We start from the raw sequence: 20,109 nt of genomic DNA, 5'->3' as shown, positions 1-20,109 counted from the left end.
CTGGTCTTTCCAAAGAGTCAACTTTGGAAACTGATTAGAACAAGTCAACTATAAAAAGATATTTATGAGATAATCACAAATAAGAACATTGACTGGATGTTAGTATGAAGGAATTACTGGTGAATTTTTTAGTGTGATAATGGCATTATTTTCTCTCTTGAAGGTACATACAGAAATGTACAGATGAAATAAGGTATCAGAAATTGCCTTAAAATAATTCAGCCATAGGAGTATGTGTGGAAAAAGTGAGGGTTGGGTAAGAGATAATACAACACAGTCCATGAGTTGATAATTTTTGAAACTGGGTAATGGGGATGTAGTTCATTATACTATTTTCTCTACTTTATGTGTGTTTAAAATCTTCCACTGAGGGGGAAAAAAAAGCAGGTATGAAAAGTACCTTGCACATAGCAGCAGTTCAATAAAGGATTGTTTCTGTAATCTAACAATGAGCAAACTGCACTTTAGAGAGATTAAGTAACTTAACCTAAAGACACAGGCTTGGCAAAGACCAGTCTGCTTCTCAGAGAGTCCTATGTGTAGGTGGCCCAGTTGGCAGCTATGATATTCACAAAAGCCACTCACTCAAATTAAATTTTTATTCCAAAGACTGTAATGGGTAGAAAGACACAGCCAAAACTGAAAACAATTTGCTTAACTGGAAATTAGATGTAGTTCATTGGCAGGAGAGCAAACAGTGGGTGACAGCCTTGGCACTCTGATAAGTTATAACCAAGAAAGCATAAAAATAACCAATGTCCTTCTGATATACAATGTGGATGCGCAGCATTTACAGCAAATAACAGAACGGAAAGGAAAAGAATCCACAGAATCCCCCAATTCAGAAATTAACATTCACTTAACACAGTGGTGAAGACTTTTGGTAGCAAAATTTTCACAATTCTTAAAATGGGAATCTTCAAAAGTACTTCTTTAAGTTCAAAAGCTAAAAAAACTGAAGAGGGAATAGTTACATTGGCTTAGAAGAGCTGCCGCCTGTCACAAAGATGACAATCAGTCCTAGTTCCAAACACAGTGATAACCGGTGGACCTGACGAACTGAAGAGAGAGGCCGACTGGTGGGCACTGATGTCACTGATTGTACGAACACACTGGATCACTCATCGCTAACAGCTACTGCTCCTCCTGACTGATGCCAAGGTTGCCTTTCTGCACCTCGAGCTCCTCAGCACTGACCATCGATGGGTCAATAGCTGCATATTTGGTTCCATGGAACTGCAGCAAATGTATCTGCAGAAATGCAGAATAATTATTTTAAACATCACTGTTGTGTATTAATGGTTTCTAATTCTAAAATTACAGAGTACTGGGGGAATGGGCAAGATAAGGTCAGGGGGTTAAAAGATACAAACTACTACGTATAAAATAAGCTACAAGAATATATTGTACAGCACAGGGAATATAGCCAATATTTTATAGTAACTTTAAATGTAGTATAATCTATAAAAATGTTGAATCACTATATAGAACACCTGAAACTAATACTGTAAATCAACTATACCTCAATAAAAATATATACACTAAAAAATTAGAGTAATACATACTAATTAGAAAAATTAGAAAACAGAAAAGTCAAAAAAATTTTAAAAACCACAATTTGGGGACTTCCCTGAAAGTGCAGTGGTTAAGAATCCACCTGCCAATGCAGGAGACATGGGTTCAAGCCCTGGTCCGGGAAGATCCCACATGATGTGGAGCAACTAAGCCTGTGCCACAACTACTGCGCCTGTGCTCTAGAGCCCACAAGTCACAACTACTGCATCCGTGTGCCACAAATACTGAAGCCCGCGTGCCTAGAGCCTGTGCTCTGCAACAAGAGAAGCCACTGCAATGAGAAGCCTGTGCACCACGATGAAGAGTAGCCTCTGCTTGCTGCAACCAGAGAAAGCCCGGGTGCAGCAATGGACCCAACACAAACAAAGAACAAAAAAAAAACCCAAAACCAAACAAACCAAAACCACAAAACCACAATTTGGGATCTTTGTTCCTCACTTAATATGTAACCAGTCTTTCTTTCCAGGTAACTACAAATTGTTATTAACATCTTAAATTGCCACATGCTGCTTCACCAGTAGGTGTTTACCCTTCCCCTCTGCTGTTACGAATCAGGTCCTTCCTATCCTCTGCTGTTCTAACACCATAATGACTATCTCTGGGAATCAAGTTTTTTTGTATTTATGATCCTCTTCTCAGGATCTGTTGCCACACGTGGACAACAGGATCAAAGAACGTGACTGGTTTTTTAAGGCTCTTGATAACACTTGCCAAATTGCAAAGCAACCATTTCTTACCACTATTCTAATATCCATTTAGGCAGGTATTAGAAGAAGTGGTGTTTGTGTGCGTGTGTTTTAATGCATTAAAATTAGACCAAGAAGTCACTTCATGGGATTCATATTGACTCCATTTAAGTCTGGTGTCCTACTCTGGCTGAATTTATTGCATCCAGGAGCCAAGGTTCCATCGTACCAAATGGCTGCTTCAGCGTGTGAGTTCAGGCCTGTGGTTCTTAGAAAAGGGATAGTGGGCATAGAGTCCCCCAGGTGTCTCTAATATGCTTGAATTCTTCTGTACGTTATTGTTAATGTAGACCACCTTTATCAAGTCAATGCTTCATTCCCACAGAGAATTCTGTAGTTCTCTTACTCGACCACCAAAAAAACCCACAAAAGTTTTATGTTTCAAACCAGAGACTCTGGGTTCAAAGTGCTCTGGGTTCCAACCTAGGACCTACCTGTACATAGAGATTCACCTCTGCACTTCTGCACAGGTATGGGAAATTGCCTCCTGTTTTCAGGTGAGCCCTCCGGGCATTAGGATACAGTTTGTACATTTCTTCTTTAGCTTCAGTTGAAAGTGCACTCTGGTCAAACACCTTTAAAAGAACATGAGGCCCAAACTGTTATTTCAATGTGTTCTTTTCACGTTCAGCAAAGTGCCTCCCCCACCAAGCATTCCTTTCAAGAGACATGGCTGAACCCTTCTAGAGCCCTCTTGCTCATCCCTGGTGACTCTAACTCCAATGTAAAACATTAATACAGATTTTATTGCCAAATGTCTCTTACATTGTTTAGGGGAAAAAATTCTACCATGAATTTCCTTTGTCCTCAAACATATTAACTAAATTAACAGAATATAATAGCGATCTTTTTTTCGTTTTTTGTTTTTATTGGCTGCGGTGGGTCTTTCTTCGTTGCTGTGTGTGGGGTTTCTCTAGTTGCAGCAAGTGGAAGTTACTCTTTGTTGTGGTATGTGGCTTCTCATTGCGGTGGCTTCTCTTGTGGAGCACAGGCTCTGGCACGTGGACTTCAGTAGTTGTGGCCCACAGGCTCAGTAGTTGTGGCTTGCGGGCTCTAGAGGGCAGGCTCAGGAGTTGTGGTGCATGGGCTTAGTTGCTCTGTGTCATGTGGGATCTTCCTGGACCAGGGATCAAACCCATGTCCCCTGCATTGGCAGGTGGATTCTTAACCATTGAGCCACCAGGAAAGTCCCATGAACAATCATTGAAAATACCAATTTCAAAAAGATCACGAAACCCCAAAAGAACTTATTAATTTAAAAACAGTTATAGGGACTTCCCTGGTGGCACAGTGGTTAAGAATCCGCCCACCAATCCAGGAGACATGGATTCAAGCCCTGGCCTGGGAAGATCCCACATGCCGTAGAACAGCTAAGCCCGTGCACCACAACTACTGAGCCTGTGCTCTAGAGCCTGGATGCCACAACTACTGAAGCCTGCGTACCTAGAGCCCCGTGCTCTGCAACAAGAGAAGCCACCGCAATGAGAAGCCCGCGCACAGCAACAAAGAGTAGCCCTCGCTTGCCACAACTAGGCCCGGGCACAACAATGAAGACTCAGTGCAGCCATAAATAAATAAATTTATAAAAAAGAAAAAAGAAAATTTTATTAAAAAAATAAAAACAGTTATATAAGTAGCATATGCTCAGTGAAAAAGAATTCAAAAAAAATTTTTTATAGTATACGATAAGAAGTCCAGACCCTTTTCTTGGGGAGCCACTGTTAGAAGTTTAGAATATATGACTCTAGAATCTTTCAGTACTCATACAAATTTATGTTTACACACATGCAAAAAATTATTCAAAGTAATTTAAAAGAAACAAAAGAACCCATGAAAATAAAAATAGGTGCATCTTCACCTTGCTAAAACTTGCAGACAGTTTTAAGTGACCATGTACCCAAGTGGTGAACACAACTTTGAAAGGGCAGGCAGAGTAAATGCACTGTGAGGACCACATACTTCACTGAGGGTACTGAAAAGCTTGCTATGTGTCATGGTAAATGTTGGAATGTAGGAATTATAGTGGAGAATGATAAGTTATTGTACATGTTTGTAATGGATAATTTCTTGATAAAAAATCAAGTTCTTAAAAATACCATGTTACTTGCATTTAGGAATAAATCCATTATGAGACAGAACAGTTATATGATTAAAATAAAAAGTCAAAGCCACAGTGAGATACTACTTCACATCCATTAGGGTGGCTACTATTTAAAAAACCCAGAAAATAACAAGTGTTGGAGAGGATATGGAGAAATTTTTTGGAAACCTTATGCATTGCTAGTGGGAATGTAAAATGGTACAGCCCCTGTGGAAGACGATAAGGCAGTTCCTCAAAAAGTTAAATATAGAATTACCAAATGATTCAGCAATTCTACTTCTAGGTATGCACTACCCAAAAGAATTGAAAGCAGGAACTCAAATGGGTATTTGTACACCAATGTTCACAATAGCCAAAAGGTGGAAACAACTCAAATGTCTGTCAGTAGATGAGAAGATAAACAAAAGGTGGTATATATGTAAAATGGAGTATAATTCAACCATAAAAGGGAATGACACTGTAACATGGATGAACCTTGAAAACATTATGCTAAGTAAGTGAAACAAGCCAGATACAAAAGGATAATTGTATGATTCCACTTGTATGAAGTACCTAGAATAGGCAAATTCATAGAGAAAAAAAGTAAGATAAAGGTTGGTAGTAGGGACTGGGGGGGAATGGGGGATTACTGTTTAATGGGTACAGAGTTTCAGTTTGGGATGATGGAAAGTTCTGGAGATGGATAACAGTGGCAGTTGGACCACACTGTAAATGTACTTAATGCCACTGGTCTGTACACTTAAAAGTGATTTAAATGGTGAATTTTGTTATGTATATTTCACTACAATTAAAAAATATATAAGAAGCAAGTTTTTGTGTTAGACTTTATGGAATTCTTGATTCTCTGCACTCATGAGGCACCTTCACTTTACTGCCCAGATTTGTAATTTAGGCTAAAGAGCAATATCTGTTGATGAGAAGAGCAAAGCAAACCAAAATGGGTAAGGACTACCATGTTTGTTTAAATTTACTTTGATTTCAATGGTGTTATTCCTGCCAGGAAAAATACAGGATAAGCAATAAAAGATTATTTTGGATTTGAAAAAGCTGGGGGGTAAAAAAAAAAAAGACAATCCAAGGCAGTATTTGAAGAGGCACACTGAAAAATCATAAAATAATTATAAGGTGGATCTTGACATATACATATAGAAAAGGCAAAGCATCTATTTTACTTAAAAGAAAACTTACGTCCATGATGGTTACAGGGATGTCCCGAATTTTATGAGGTTCCACATAAGAATTTTGACAATTCAGGGTAAGTCTTGAAGCCAGTTCACTCTGCCCCAAACTTTCCAGCTGCAGAAAGAAACAAAGGTGAATTTTTTAAAAATTAATTTTGTTTTTCACATTTACATTAAATCCACAGATAATATCTGTGCTTAGAAAGGTGGTATTATGTGTGGTGGGGCCAGTATGGTCACCACTGAGGAAACACAGTGTATCTGAGACCATAACTGGGCCTTGCAAGTGGTGACATTTTTCTATTCTGGGCACCTGGCCTTCCACAGCTCTCAACCTGAGCCACCTCTTCCACCAGGTGCCTGTGGGCACCAAGCCAATTCCAGCAGCTCCAAGAGGACAGATAGACATTTAAGTAGAGGACTCTGAAGAAAAACGTCTATCCCAGTAGTTCCTAAATGCAAGTCCACAGACCTGCCCCATCACACTTACCTGGGGAGGTGGAAGAGGAGGAGTGTGGTAAAAACACAGATTCCCAGCGCCCTCGGCCAGAGATTAGTTCAATGGTCTGGTGTGAGGCCTTAGAATCTGTATTTTTAAAAGCTCCCCCGGGCTTCCCTGGTGGCGCAGTGGTTGGGAGTCCGCCTGCCGATGCAGGGGACGCGGGTTCGTGCCCCAGTCCGGGAGGATCCCACGTGCCGCGGAGCCGCTGGGCCCGTGAGCCATGGCCGCTGGGCCTGTGTGTCCGGAGCCTGTGCTCCGCAGCGGGAGGGGCCGCGACGGTGAGAGGCCCGCATACCACAAAAAAAAAAAAAGCTCCCCCAAGTGATTCTGATGAATTACTTAGCAGCAGGAATATCTGTCTGGATGTAATAAAGTTAATATGGAAAAACACTTAACAAATACCTCTAGTACACAGTGAGACAGGTATTTCTTCAGGAACGAAGCAGACATGAAAATTCCGAGTACAAGGTGTCCCCACCCCAAGGCCATGATCCTTACCCTGTCCACCATGAAATCAATGGCATCAGCCATCACAGGGTCCACTGGGCCAGATGAAAAGTTTCCAAGAACTATTTTTTTGAGCATAAATGATGGCATCAGCCAAAAGCTGTTAAAAAAAAAAAAAAAGACCTGATAATTTAAATTTCCAAGACTACACATAAATGGCAAATATTCATTCAACACTGAAGCTTCGTATTAGCTAGGTACTTGGGACATAGAGATTAAAAAAAAACCTAGTCCCTTCCTTTAAAGAGCTAGTTTGGAAGCATCTAGTTTTTGTATACATTTTCTCAAGCTCCAAGTTATGGTTTAATATGATCCAACTTTTGGGGATTTGGAATAATTATAAGCAATATTTCAAAATGTCTTTATAGAGGTAGACATTCTGATGATTCCAAGATTTTATTTTCTATTTGGTCATATTTCCAATGGCTAACCTATTTGCAGTAAATTCAACACTCACCATATCAACCTTAAGGTTTATATCACCTTTTGATTAAAAATAGATTTCAAAATTGGAAAAAGTTATTATACCTCCTATTGCTACTACTGGGTTCAATTGGGCTAATTCAAGGCAATTCAATCTTTATGTATTTCTATATGTGATCTGTCATTAGTATTTACTCCACTAATTACCCTGAGAGCCATTATACAGGGTAAACATGAATTTCTCTACCCTATGCTGAAAATGACTTATAAAAGGTATAGACCAGGGACTTCCCTGGTGGTCCAATGGTTAAGACTCCATGCCTCCAATGGAGGGCTCGTGGGTTCGATCCTTGGTTGCAGAACTAAGCTCCCACAGGTCACAGCCAAAAAAAACAAAAAACACAAAACATGTGCAGACCACCTTCTGATGCATATTCTCAGTGGGCTTCCCTCACAAGGACCAGACAGCCATCTTTCAGTCACCTTCAGTGATCTTTCTAAGTTCTCTACCCCACAGCTCCTTATCTTCTAAAGGTGATGCTGCCTAGGTGTGCTCTGTAGAGGGTGCATCCTCTTGGCTCTGTTTGCCCCTGAAGCCTCTGTGTGGCACATAGTAAGCACTCAGACATTTGATAAAAAGTAGCTGATATGCAAGAGCACAAACAAAGTGGGGGAAGTCTTGGCTTCTGACAATTAAAACAACATGAAAAATCATCAAAAATAATCAATGACTTAGTGCATCATCTGGACATGAAGTATCTGTGTCTGATGTATACAAGAAATTGCTGCATGAATGCTGAGTAAACAACTGAGAAAATATCAGGAGAAATATTTTAAAAATCAGAGTGAATGTTGAGTAGATATGAAAACCATGAAAACAATGTTTACCTAGAACATTATGTGAAAACCAATCTGATCACACAGGTAGGTTTAGTAACTAGGCTGCTTTTTGGGGTAGAGCCTTGCTAGCAGTGAAAGAAATATCATGAAGTCAGCTTTAAGGTACCATTAGACATCTATCAAGTTAATTAAAGTGATAAAATCAATAAAGGGATGGCTCAGAGGAAACAGGTACCCCACCAGTTGCCCCACAAAGCATTCCACCATTTCCATCTTTCTAAAAAGCAGACTAACGTTGTAAAAGTGTCAAGATGTGCAGAACATCTGCTGACAGACTAAATGCTCTAATCTCTCCCTTTTGGGTAACATATCTCAAGAAAATAACCCAGAAAGGGAAGGAACAAAAGTAATTTATACAAAGATTTACAGTAGAACATGATGAAAAATTGGGAGAAGCCAAAGACCTTAAAAAACTGTAACAGGACTGTGTACACAAAATACTAAGTGGAGCAAGCAGAACACAGTATCAGTTACATATGCACTAAACTGTAAAGGCATGTGAACATATAGTAAACAAAGCTAGACAATGATTTAGAGTAATGGAAACAACTGAATTTAGAAGACTTTCAATTCTTTTCTTTTCCAAAGGTGATTGTTTCTAATTTTAAAAGCCAGTGTGGTTTCAAAAGACACAAGTATATATGGCCCCTCCCTCCCTAATGCATTGAAAAATCAAAAGCCAACATTTTCAAAATTCCACTGAAAATAAAAAAATGTTGGTTGAATGTTTACATTCTTACCTGTTTGCAGTCCATGTTTGGTTAAAGATAGAAGTGTCACTGAAGGAATTGCAGAGGATGAGAGAATGGACTCTGGGAGATTTGTGAGTGTATTCAGCAAACTTCTGGGCCAAAAATCCTCCCAAAGAAGCCCCAAAGAGATGAACCTAATTGGAAACAAACACAAGGATCCTAAAAACAATGATCAATCTTGAAGTATCAAAAAAAACCTGATTTAATTATCACCAACCACAGAATACAATGTCATCACCAGTCATTAGACTGAAATATTTACAGCAGTTAGAAGTTTAGGAAATATTGTATTTAAATGCAATGTCTACACCCTGTCAAGAAAAAATATGATTGTGCATATAAATTACACAAGTTAAAAAATATTATTCATAGATTACATTATAAAATTAAACTACTTTGTAGTTTCTGTTTAAGAAAACTATGATTCAGTAATTCCACTCCTAGGCATGTACCCAAGAGAACTGAAAACATCTGTCTACACAAAAACTTGTATAAGAATGTTCATAGCAACATTACTCATAATAACTAACCAATGGAAACAAACCAAATGATGAATGGATAAATAAAATGTGTTATATCCATACAGTGGGATATTTGACAATAAAAAGGAATGAAATATTGATATAATCTGCAACATTGATGAACCCTGAAAGTGTTATCTAAGTGAAAAAAGCCAGTCACAAAAGACCACAAATTACATCATTCCATTTACATAAAATATCCAAAATAGGCAAATCTATAGAAACAGGGCTCCAGGGAGGAAGGGTGGGGAGTGACTGCTAAGTATAGGGTTTCTTTGGGGGTGGAAAAATGTTCAAAAATTGACTGTGGTGATGGTTGTACATACTGTGAATATATTAAAAAACAGTGAATTATACACTCTAAAAGGGTAAACTGTACAGTATGTGAATTCTATCTCAAAAGAGCTGTTATTAAAAAATAAAAGACAACACCAGACTTAATGTATCAATAAATGTTGCATTAAAATCACATGTGAGTAATTAGTTTCAAGGGACTCACTTTATCCAACTGTAAATGGTCTAAAAGCTTTCTGAATCCATCACAGAATTCAAGATGGTCCCAATAAACTGGATACTGCAACTAGAATAATAACAATAAGTTTAAAATTTATTTTAAAAACTGTAGAGGTAAAATACAACTCATATATGTCTGAAAAATTTAGGACTTTCATAATAGCATTTCTCATTTGCTTAATCTCTGCTCCTTATTCAAAATATGTAGAAAATAAGCTCTCATCTTATCCTAAACTTCAAAATTCACATTTTATCTAATAGAACAATTTAAAATATAAAAATAAAAAAAGCACACTTTAGTGATATTATGTACACAACAATTTTAATTCACATCAATTTCCTTTCCAAATAGCTAAGAAACTCTGAGGTTCAAGGATGAACAGAGCAGAACCCATTCAAATAAAGAAATTCTGTTTTCCCTTTAAACCAATTTCATTCTGAATTATGGCTCAGGAGAACTAGAAATAAAATCTGTTCTAAGGAGAGTTTCCTCTCTTTTTGGTAGCATTTCTTTAAGGCAGTATTCAAAAAAATTGTTCCTCTACTTTTAATGACTTAGTCATTCTATCTGATTTCTTGTAGTACTTTTGTTTGGGACCAAAAATTTCAGATGCTTTACCCTAAGTAGCCTATTAATGTTGACAATAATGAAGAAAAAGAAACACAAGTCATTAATTCCTTTCTAGGAGACTCAGGCTTGTTACCTAAGAGTTCCCCTCTCTTTAATACATGTAAAACCCATCTTAAAGGCTTGCTGTTTTAAGCACTTAGATTCATTTTGCCATTGACAAATCACTGGAATAGATACTGCCATGTAAATTATGGGGTAATTTCAGATATGATATGTTACTTTTACTATTAAAATTCCACTTGTGGATAGGATTCCACTTTTCTGAGGCAGGATGGAGAACAGACTCTCCCTAGCTGCAAATTTGAGAATTTGAGTCAGATGACAGCCTAAAAGAAAGGAGATGACATTTTTCTGAATCCTTTAATTTAAAAATGTCTGTGCCTTATGGAGTACAGCAGAGGTGAGGTGTCAAGCACAGCCATTTCACACTAGAAACTCTGGCGTGAAGTGCCAGGTGGAAGGCCTTTGCATGCAGGACTCTGTGAGCAAGTGAGACTGGAAGCACAAAGGGGAAAAAAAAAAGCTGGAGACAAGATGGTGGAGTAGAAGGACTTGAGCTCACCTCCTCTCATGAAAACACCAAAATCACAACTAACTGCTTACAAAAAAACTTTGAGCCTACCAAAAAAGATATTCTATACCGAAAGACAAAGAAGCCATAATGAGACACCTAAGGAACAGAGACCACAAACACGGAAAATTAGACAAAATGAGATGCAGAGAAATATGTTCCAGATTAAAGAACAAGACAAAACCCCAGAAGAACAACTAAGTGAAGTGGAGATAGGCAAGCTACCTGAAAAAGAATTGAGTAATGACAGTAAAGATGATCTAAGATCTCAGTAAAAGAATGGAGGCACAGATCGAGAAGACACAAGAAATGTTTAAGAAAGAGCTAGAAGCTTTAAAGAACAAACAAACAGAGATGAACAATACAACTGAAATGAAAAATAGAATAGAAGGAATCGATAGCAGAATAAATGAGACAAAAGAATGAATAAGTGAGTTGTAAGATAGGTTGGTGGAAATCACTGCTGCAGAACAGGACAAAGAAAAAAGAATGAAAAGAAATGAGGACAGTCTGAGAGACCTCTGGGACAACATTAAACACACCAACATTCACATTGGGGTCCCAGAAGAAGAGGGAGAGAAAGGGCCTGAAAAAATATTTGTAGAGATAATAGCCAAAAACTTCCCTAACATGGGAAAGGAAACACTCAAGTCCAGAGAGTTCCATATAGGATAAACCCAAGGAGGAACACACCAAGAAACGTATTAATCAAATTTATAAAAATTAAAGACAAAGAGAAGATATTAAAAGCAACAAATTATATACAAGGACTCCCCATACGGTTATCAGCTGATTTTACAGCAGAAACTCTGCAGACCAGAAGGGAGTGGCACAATATATTTAAAGTGATGCAACCAAGAATACTCTACCCAGCAAGGCTCTCGCTCAGATTCGACGGAGAAATCAAAAGCTTTATGGACAAGCAAAAGCTAAGAGAATTCAGCACCACCAAACCTGCTTTACAACAAATGCTAAAGGAACTTCTCTAGATGGAAAAGAAAGGCCACAACTAGAAACATGAAAATTACAAACGGGAAAGCTCACCAATAAAGTCAAACATACAGTAAAGGTAGGAAATCATCCACACACAAATATGATATCAAAACCAGCAATCATGGGACTTCCCTGGTGGTCCACTAAGCATGCTGCAACTGAGACTTGCATGCTGCAACTAAGAAGTCTGCATACCGCAACTAAAAGATCCTGCATACTGCAACAAAGATCCCGTGTGCTGCAACTAAGACCCAGCACAGCCAAAATAAATAAATAAATAAACAGATACATAACACCAGCAATCGTGAGAAGAGAGTACAAATGCAGGATGTTAGAAATGCATTTGAAATTAAGAGACCAGCACTTAAAACAATCTTGTATATATAGACTGCTATAACAAAACCTCATGGTAACTGCAAACCAAAAATCTACAATAAGAGAAGAGAGAAGATGGCGGAAGAGTAAGACGTGGAGATCACCTTCCTCCCCACAGATACATCAGAAATACATCTACATGTGGAACAGCTACTACAGAACACCTAACTGAATGCTGGCAGAAGACCTCAGACTTCCCAAAAGGCAAGAAACTCCCCACGTACCTGGGTAGGGCAAAATAAAAAAGGAAAAACAGAGACAAAAGAATAGGGACGGGACCTGCACCAGTGGGAGGGAGCTGTGAAGGAGGAAAGGTGTCCACACACTAGGAAGCCCCTTCGCGGGCGGAGACTGTGGGTGGCGGATGGGGGGAGCTTCGGAGCCGCGGAGGAGAGCGCAGCCACAGGGGTACGGAGGGCAAAGCGGAGAGATTCCTGCACAGAGGATCAGTGCCGACCGGCAATCACCAGCCCAAGAGGCTTGTCTGCTCACCCTCCGGGAAGGGCGGGGGCTGGGAGCTGAGGCTCAGGCTTCGGCTTCAGTTGGATCCCAGGGAGAGGTCTGGAGTTGGCAGCGTGAAAACAGCCTGAAGGGGTTAGCGCACCATGGCTAGCTGGGAGGGAGTCCGGGAGAAGTCTGGAGCTGCCGAAGAGGCAAGAGACCTTTTCTTCCCTCTTTGCTTCCTGGTGCATGAGGAGAGGGGATTAAACGCACTGCTTAAAGGAGCTCCAGAGACAGGCACAGAGATGCCAAAGAGACAAGAGACTTTTTCTTGCCTCTTTGTTTCCTGGTGCGAGGAGAGAGGGGATTAAGTGCACCACATAAAGGAGCTCCAGAAAGGGGGGAGAGCCGCAGCTGTTGGCACGGACACCAGAGACGGGCGTGGGATGCTAGGGCTGCTGCTGCTGCTGCTGCCACCAGGAGGCCTGTGTGCGACCACAGGTTACTCTCCACACCTCCCCTTCTGGGAGCCTGTGCAGCCCGCCACTGCCGGGAACCCGGGATCCAGGGACAACTTCCCCGGGAGAAGGTGCGGTGCGCCTCGGGCTGGTGCAACGTCACGTCGGCCTCTGCCACTGCAGGCTCACCCCGCATCCGTGCCCCTCCCTCCCCCAGCCCTGAGACAGAGCCCCCGAATCAGTTGCTCCTTTAACCCCGTCCTGTCTAAGCAAAGAGCAGATGCCCTCGGACGACCTACGTGCAGAGGCGGGGCCAAGTCCAAAGCTGAACCCCAGGAGCTGTGCGAACAAAGAGGAGAGGGGGAGGTCTCTCCCAGCAGCCTCAGAAGCAGCGGATTAAAGCTCCACAGTCAACTTGAAGTGCCCTGCATCTGTGGAAAACCTGAATAGACATCGAAATATCCCAAGTTGAGGAGGTGGACTTTAGGAGCAAGATATATTATTACTTTCCCCTTTTTTTCTTTTTGTGAATGTGTATGTGTGTGCTGCTGTGAGATTTTGTCTGTATAGCTTTGCTTTCACCATTTGTCCTAGGGTTCTGACTGACCCATCTTTTTTTTTTATAAAATTTTTCTTCTTAATAATTATTTTTTATTTTAATAACTTTATTTTATCCTACTTTATTTTATCTTCTTCCTTTCTTTCTTCCCTTCTTCCTTTCTTCCTTCCTTCCTTCCTTCCTCCCTTTCTTTCTCCCTTCCTTCCTCCCTTTCTTCCTCTCTTCCTTCCTTCCTTTCTTGCTTTCTTCCTTCCTTCATTTCTTCCTTCCTTCCTTCCTTTCTTCCTTTCATCCTCTATTCCTTCCTTTCTTTCTTTTCTTTCTATTTTTCTCCTATTTTGAGCCGTGTGGATTAAAGGCTCTTGGCGCTCCAGCCAGGCGTCGGGGCTGTGTCTCTGAAGTGGGAGAACCAACCTCAGGACACTGGTCCACAAGAGACCTCCCAGCTCCACGCAATATCAAATGGCGAAAATCTCCCAGAGATCCCCATCTCAACCCCAAGACCCAGCTTCACTCAACGACCAGCAAAGTACAGTGCTGGACACCCTATGCCCAACAAACAGCAAGACAGGACTACAGCCCCATCCATTAGCAGAGAGGCTGCCTGAAATCATAATAAGGCTACTGACATCCCAAAACACACCACCAGATGTGGATCTGCCCACCAGAAAGACGAGATCCAGCCTCATCCACCAGAACATAGGCACTAGTCCCCCCAACCAGGAAACCTACTCAACCCACTGAACCAACCTTAGCCACTGGAGACAGTCACCAAAAACAACGGGAACTACAAACATGCAGCCTGCAAAAAGGAGACCCTAAACACAGTAAGCAAAATGAAAACACAGAAAAACACATAGCAGATGAAGGAGCAAGGTAAAAACCCACCAAACCTAACAAATGAAGAGGTAATAGCCAGTCTACCTGAAAAAGAATTCAGAATAATGATAGTAAAGATAATCCAAAATCTTGGAAATAGAATAGACAAATTGCAAGAAACATTTAACCAGGACCTAGAAGAAATAAAGAGGAAGCAAGCAATGATGAGCAACACAATAAATGAAATTAAAAATACTTTAGCTGGGATCAATAGCAGAATAACTGAGGCAGAAGAACAGATAAGTGACCTGGAAGATAAAACAGTGGAAATAACTACTGCAGAGCAGAATAAAGAAAAAAGAATGAAAAGAACTGAGGACAGTCTCACAGACCTCTGGGACAACATTAAGTGCACCAACATTCGAATTATAGGGGTCCCAAAAGAAAAAGAGAAAAAGAAAGGTACTGAGAAAATATTTGAAGAGATTATAGTTGAAAATTTCCATAATACAGGAAAGGAAATAGTCAATCAAGTCCAGGAAGCACAGAGAGTCCCATACAGGATAAACCCAAGGAGAAACACGCCAAGACACATATTAATCAAACTATCAAAAATTAAATACAAAAAAAAATTAAAAGCAGCAAGGGAAAAACAACAAATAACACACAAGGGAATCCCCATAAGGTTAACAGCTGATATTTCGACAGAAACTCTGCAAGCCAGAAGGGAGTGGCAGGACATATTTAAAGTGATGAAGGGAAAAACCCTACAACCAAGATTACTCTACCCAGCAAGGATCTCATTCAGATTTGATGGAGAAATTAAAACCTTTACAGACAAGCAAAAGCTGAGAGAGTTCAGCACCACCAAACCAGCTTTACAACAAATGCTAAAGGAACTTCTCTAGGCAAGAAACGCAAGAGAAGGAAAAGACCTACAAAAACAAACCCGAAACAATTAAGTAAGTGGTAATAGGAACATACATATTGATAATTACCTTAAATGTAAATGGATTAAATGCTCCCACCAAAAGACACAGACTGGCTGAATGGATACAAAAACAAGACCCATATATACGCTGTCTACAAGAGACCCACTTCAGACCTAGGGACACATACAGACTGAAAGTGAGAGGATGGAAAAAGATATTCCATGCAAATGGAAATCAGAAGCTGGAGTAGCAAATCTCATATCAGACAAAATAGACTTTAAAATAAAAACTATTACAAGAGACAAAGAAGGACACTACATAATGATCAAGGGATCGATCCATGAAGAAGATATAACAATTGCAAATATTTATGCACCCAACATAGGAGCACCTCAATACAAAAGGCAAATGCTAACAGCCATAAAAGGGGAGAGCAACAGTAACACAATCATAGTAGGGGACTTTAACACCCCACTGTCACCAATGGACAGATCATCCAAAATGAAAATAAATAAGGAAACACAAGCTCTAAATGATATATTACACAAGATGGACTTAATTGATATTTATAGGACATTCCATCCAAAAACAACAGAATACTCATTTTTCTCAAGTGCTCATGGAACATTCTCCAGGATTGATCATATATTGGGTCACAAATCTAGCCTTGGCAAATTTAAGAAAATTGAAATCGTATCAAGTATCTTTTCTGACCACAACGCTATGAGACTAGATATCAATTACAGGAAAAGATCTGTAAAAAATACAAACACATGGAGGCTAAACAATACACTACTTAATAACGAAGTGATCACTGAAGAAATCAAAGAGGAAATCAAAAAATACTTAGAAACAAATGACAATGGAGACACAACGACCCAAAACCTATGGGATACAGCAAAAGCAGTTCTAAGAGGCAAGCTTATAGCAATACAATCATACCTTAAGAAACAGGAAACATCTCGAATAAACAACCTAACTTTGCACTTAAAGCAATTAGAGAAAGAAGAACAAAAAACCCCCAAATTTAGCAGAAGGAAAGAAATCATAAAGATCAGATCAGAAATAAATGAAAAAGAAGTGAAGGAAACAATAGCAAAGATCAAAAAAACTAAAAGCTGGTTCTTTGAGAAGATAAATAAAATTGATAAACCATTAGCCAGACTCATCAAGAATAAAAGGGAGAAGACTCAAATCAATAGAATTAGAAATGAAAAAGGAGATGTAACAACGGACACTGCAGAAATACAAAAGATTATTAGAGATTACTACAAGCAACTGTATGCCAATAAAATGGACAACTTGGAAGAAATGGACAAATTCTTAGAAACGCACAACCTGCCGAGACTGAACCAGGAAGAAATAGAAAATTTGAACAGACCAAATCACAAGCACTGAAATTGAAACTGTGATTAAAAATCTTCCAGCAAACAAAAGCCCAGGACCAGATGGCTTCACAGGCGAATTCTATCAAACATTTAGAGAAGAGCTCACACCTATCCTTCTCAAACTCTTCCAACAGATAGCAGAGGGAGGAACACTCCCAAACTCATTCTATGAGGCCAACATCACCCTGATACCAAAACCAGACAAAGACGTCACAAAGAAAGAAAAATACAGGCCAATATCACTGATGAACATAGATGCAAAATTCCTCAACAAAATACTAGCAAACAGAATCCAACAGCACAGTAAAAGGATCATACACCATGATCAAGTGATGTTTAGCCCAGGAATGAAAGGATTCTCCAATATATGCAAATCAATAAACGTGATACACCATATCAACAAACTGAAGGAGAAAAACATGATCATCTCAATAGATGCAGAAAAAGCTTTTGACAAAATTCAACACCCATTTATGATAAAAACTCTCCAGAAAGTAGGCATAGAGGGAACTTTCCTCAACAAATGAAGGCCATATATGACAAACCCACAGCCAGCATTGTTCTCAATGGTGAAAAACTGAAACCATTTTCACTAAGATCAGGAACAAGACAAGGTTGCCCACTCTCACCACTATTATTCAACATAGTTTTGGAAGTTCTAGCCACAACAATCAGAGAAAATAAAGAAATAAAAGGAATCCAAATAGGAAAAGCAGAAGTAAAGCTGTCCCTGTTTGCAGATGACATGATACTATACATAGAGAATCCTAAGGATGCTACCAGAAAACTACTAGAACTAATCAATGAATTTGGTAAAGTAGCAGGATACAAAATTAATGCACAGAAATCTCTGGTATTCCTACATACTAATGATGAAAAATTTGAGAGTGAAATTAAGAAAACACTCCAATTTAACATTGCAACAAAAAGAATAAAATATCTAGGAATAAAGCTACCCAAGGAGACAAAAGACCTGTATGCAGAAAATTATAAGACACTGATGAAAGAAATTAAAGATGATACAAATAGATGGAGAAATATACCATGTTCTTGGATTGGAAGAATCAACATTGTGAAAATGACTCTACTACCCAAAGCAATTTACAGATTCAATGCAATCCCTATCAAACTACCACTGGCATTTTTACAGAACTAGAACAAAAAATTTCACAATTTGTATGGAAACACAAAAGACTCCGAATAGCCAAAGCAATCCTGAGAATGAAAAATGGAGCTGGAGGAATCAGGCTCCCTGACTTCAGACTATACTACAAAGCTGAAGTAATCAAGACAGTATGGTACTGGCACAAAAACAGAAATATAGATCAATGGAACAGGATAGAAAGCCCAGAGATAAACCCACACACATATGGTCACCTTATCTTTGATAAAGGAGGGAAGGATATACAGTGGAGAAAAGACAGCCTCTTCAATAAGTGGTGCTGGGAAAACTGGACAGCTACCTGTAGAAGTATGAAATTAGAACACTCCCTAACACCATACACAAATATAAACTCAAAATGGGTTAAAGACCTACATGTAAGGCCAGACACTATCAAACTCTTAGAGGAAAACATAGGCAGAACACTATACGACATAAATCACAGCAAGATCCTTTTTGACCCATCTCCTAGAGAAATGGAAATAAAAATAAACAAATGGGATCTAATGAAACTTAAAAGCTTTTGCACAGCAAAGGATACCATAAACAAGACCAAAAGACCACCCTCAGAATGGAAGAAAATATTTGGAAATGAAGCAACTGACCAAGGATTAATATCCAAAATTTATAAGCAACTCGTGCAGCTCAATAACAAAAAAAGAACCAACCCAATCCAAAAATGGGCAGAAAAACTAAATAGACATTTCTCCAAAGAAGATATACAGATTGCCAACACATGAAAGAATGGTCAACATCATTAATCATTAGAGAAATGCAAATCAAAACTACAATGAGATATCATCTCACACCGGTCAGAATGGCCATCATCAAATACTCTAGAAACAATAAATGCTGGAGAGGGTGTGGAGAAAAGGGAACCCTCTTGCACTGTTGGTGGGAATGAAAATGGATACAGCCACTATGGAGAACAGTATGGAGGTTCCTTAAAAAACTACAAATAGAACTACCATACGGCCCCGCAATCCCACTACTGGGCATATACCCTGAGAAAACCATAATTCAAAAAGAGTCATGTACCAAAATGTTCATTGAAGCTCTATTTACAATAGCCAGGACATGGAAGCAACCTAAGTGTCCATCATCAGATGAAAGGATAAAGAAGATGTGGCACATATATACAATGGAATATTACTCAGCCATAAAAAGAAATGAAACTGAGTTATTTGTAATGAGGTGGATAGACCTGGAGTCTGTCATACAGAGTGAAGTAAGTCAGAAAGAGAAGAACAATACCGTATGCTAACACATATATATGGAATCTAAGAAGAAAAATGTCATGAAGAGACTAGGGGTAGGACGGGAATAAAACACAGACCTACTAGAGCATGGACTTGAGGATATGGGGAGGGGGAAGGGTAAGCTGTGACGAAGCGAGAGAGTGGCATGGACATATATACAGTACCAAATGTAAAATAGATAGCTAGTGGGAAGCAGCCACATAGCACAAGGAGATCAGCTTGGTGCTTTGTGACCACCTAGAGAGGTGGGATAGGGAGGGTGGGAGGGAGGGAGACGGAAGAGGGAAGAGATATGGGAACATATGTATATGTATAACTGATTCACTTTGTTGTAAAGCAGAAACTAACACAGCATTGTAAAACAGTTATACTGCAATAAAGATGTTAAAAAAAACAAAACACAAAAATCTACAATAGATACACACAGAAAAAAGCAGCAGCAATCCAAACAAAACACTAAACATAGTCATCAAGTCACAAAAGAGAACAAAAGAGGAAGGGAAGAAAAAAGACCTACAAAAACAAATCCAAAACAATTAACAAAACAGCAACAAGAGCATACATATCGATAATTACCTTAAATGTAAATGGATTAAATGCTCCAACCAAAAGACACAGACTGGCTGAATGGATACAAAAAGAAGACCCGTATATATGCTGTCTACAAGAAACCCACTTCAGACCTAGCAACACATACAGACTGAAAGTGAGGGGATGGAAAAAGGTATTCCATGCTAATGGAAATCAAAAGAAAGCTGGAGTAGCAATTCTCATATCAGAGAAAATAGCCTTTAAAATAA

The 20,109-nt window shown here is 39.3% G+C and overlaps 1 protein-coding gene across 3 annotated transcripts in view; it reads right to left on the bottom strand.

The window, feature by feature from the left end:
* Positions 1-585: 585 nt before the first annotated feature.
* SPG21 (SPG21 abhydrolase domain containing, maspardin) overlaps positions 586-20,109 on the bottom strand; it is a 47,290-nt gene continuing 27,766 nt past the window's right edge. For all 3 annotated transcript variants that reach the window (XM_067029647.1, XM_059057798.2, XM_059057800.2), the window contains exons 4-9: positions 9,708-9,788; positions 8,676-8,821; positions 6,604-6,712; positions 5,611-5,718; positions 2,756-2,896; positions 586-1,251 (exon numbers count right to left, since the gene is read on the bottom strand). In XM_067029647.1, the coding sequence (XP_066885748.1) occupies positions 1,135-1,251; positions 2,756-2,896; positions 5,611-5,718; positions 6,604-6,712; positions 8,676-8,821; positions 9,708-9,788 (702 nt within the window). In that variant the 3' untranslated portion in view covers positions 586-1,134. The remainder of the gene's footprint in view (positions 1,252-2,755; positions 2,897-5,610; positions 5,719-6,603; positions 6,713-8,675; positions 8,822-9,707; positions 9,789-20,109) is intronic.

This window comes from Kogia breviceps, chromosome 3, assembly GCF_026419965.1.
Source record: "Kogia breviceps isolate mKogBre1 chromosome 3, mKogBre1 haplotype 1, whole genome shotgun sequence".
Taxonomy (NCBI): Eukaryota; Metazoa; Chordata; class Mammalia; order Artiodactyla; family Physeteridae; genus Kogia; species Kogia breviceps.
This window is presented reverse-complemented; position numbering and strand designations above follow the sequence as displayed.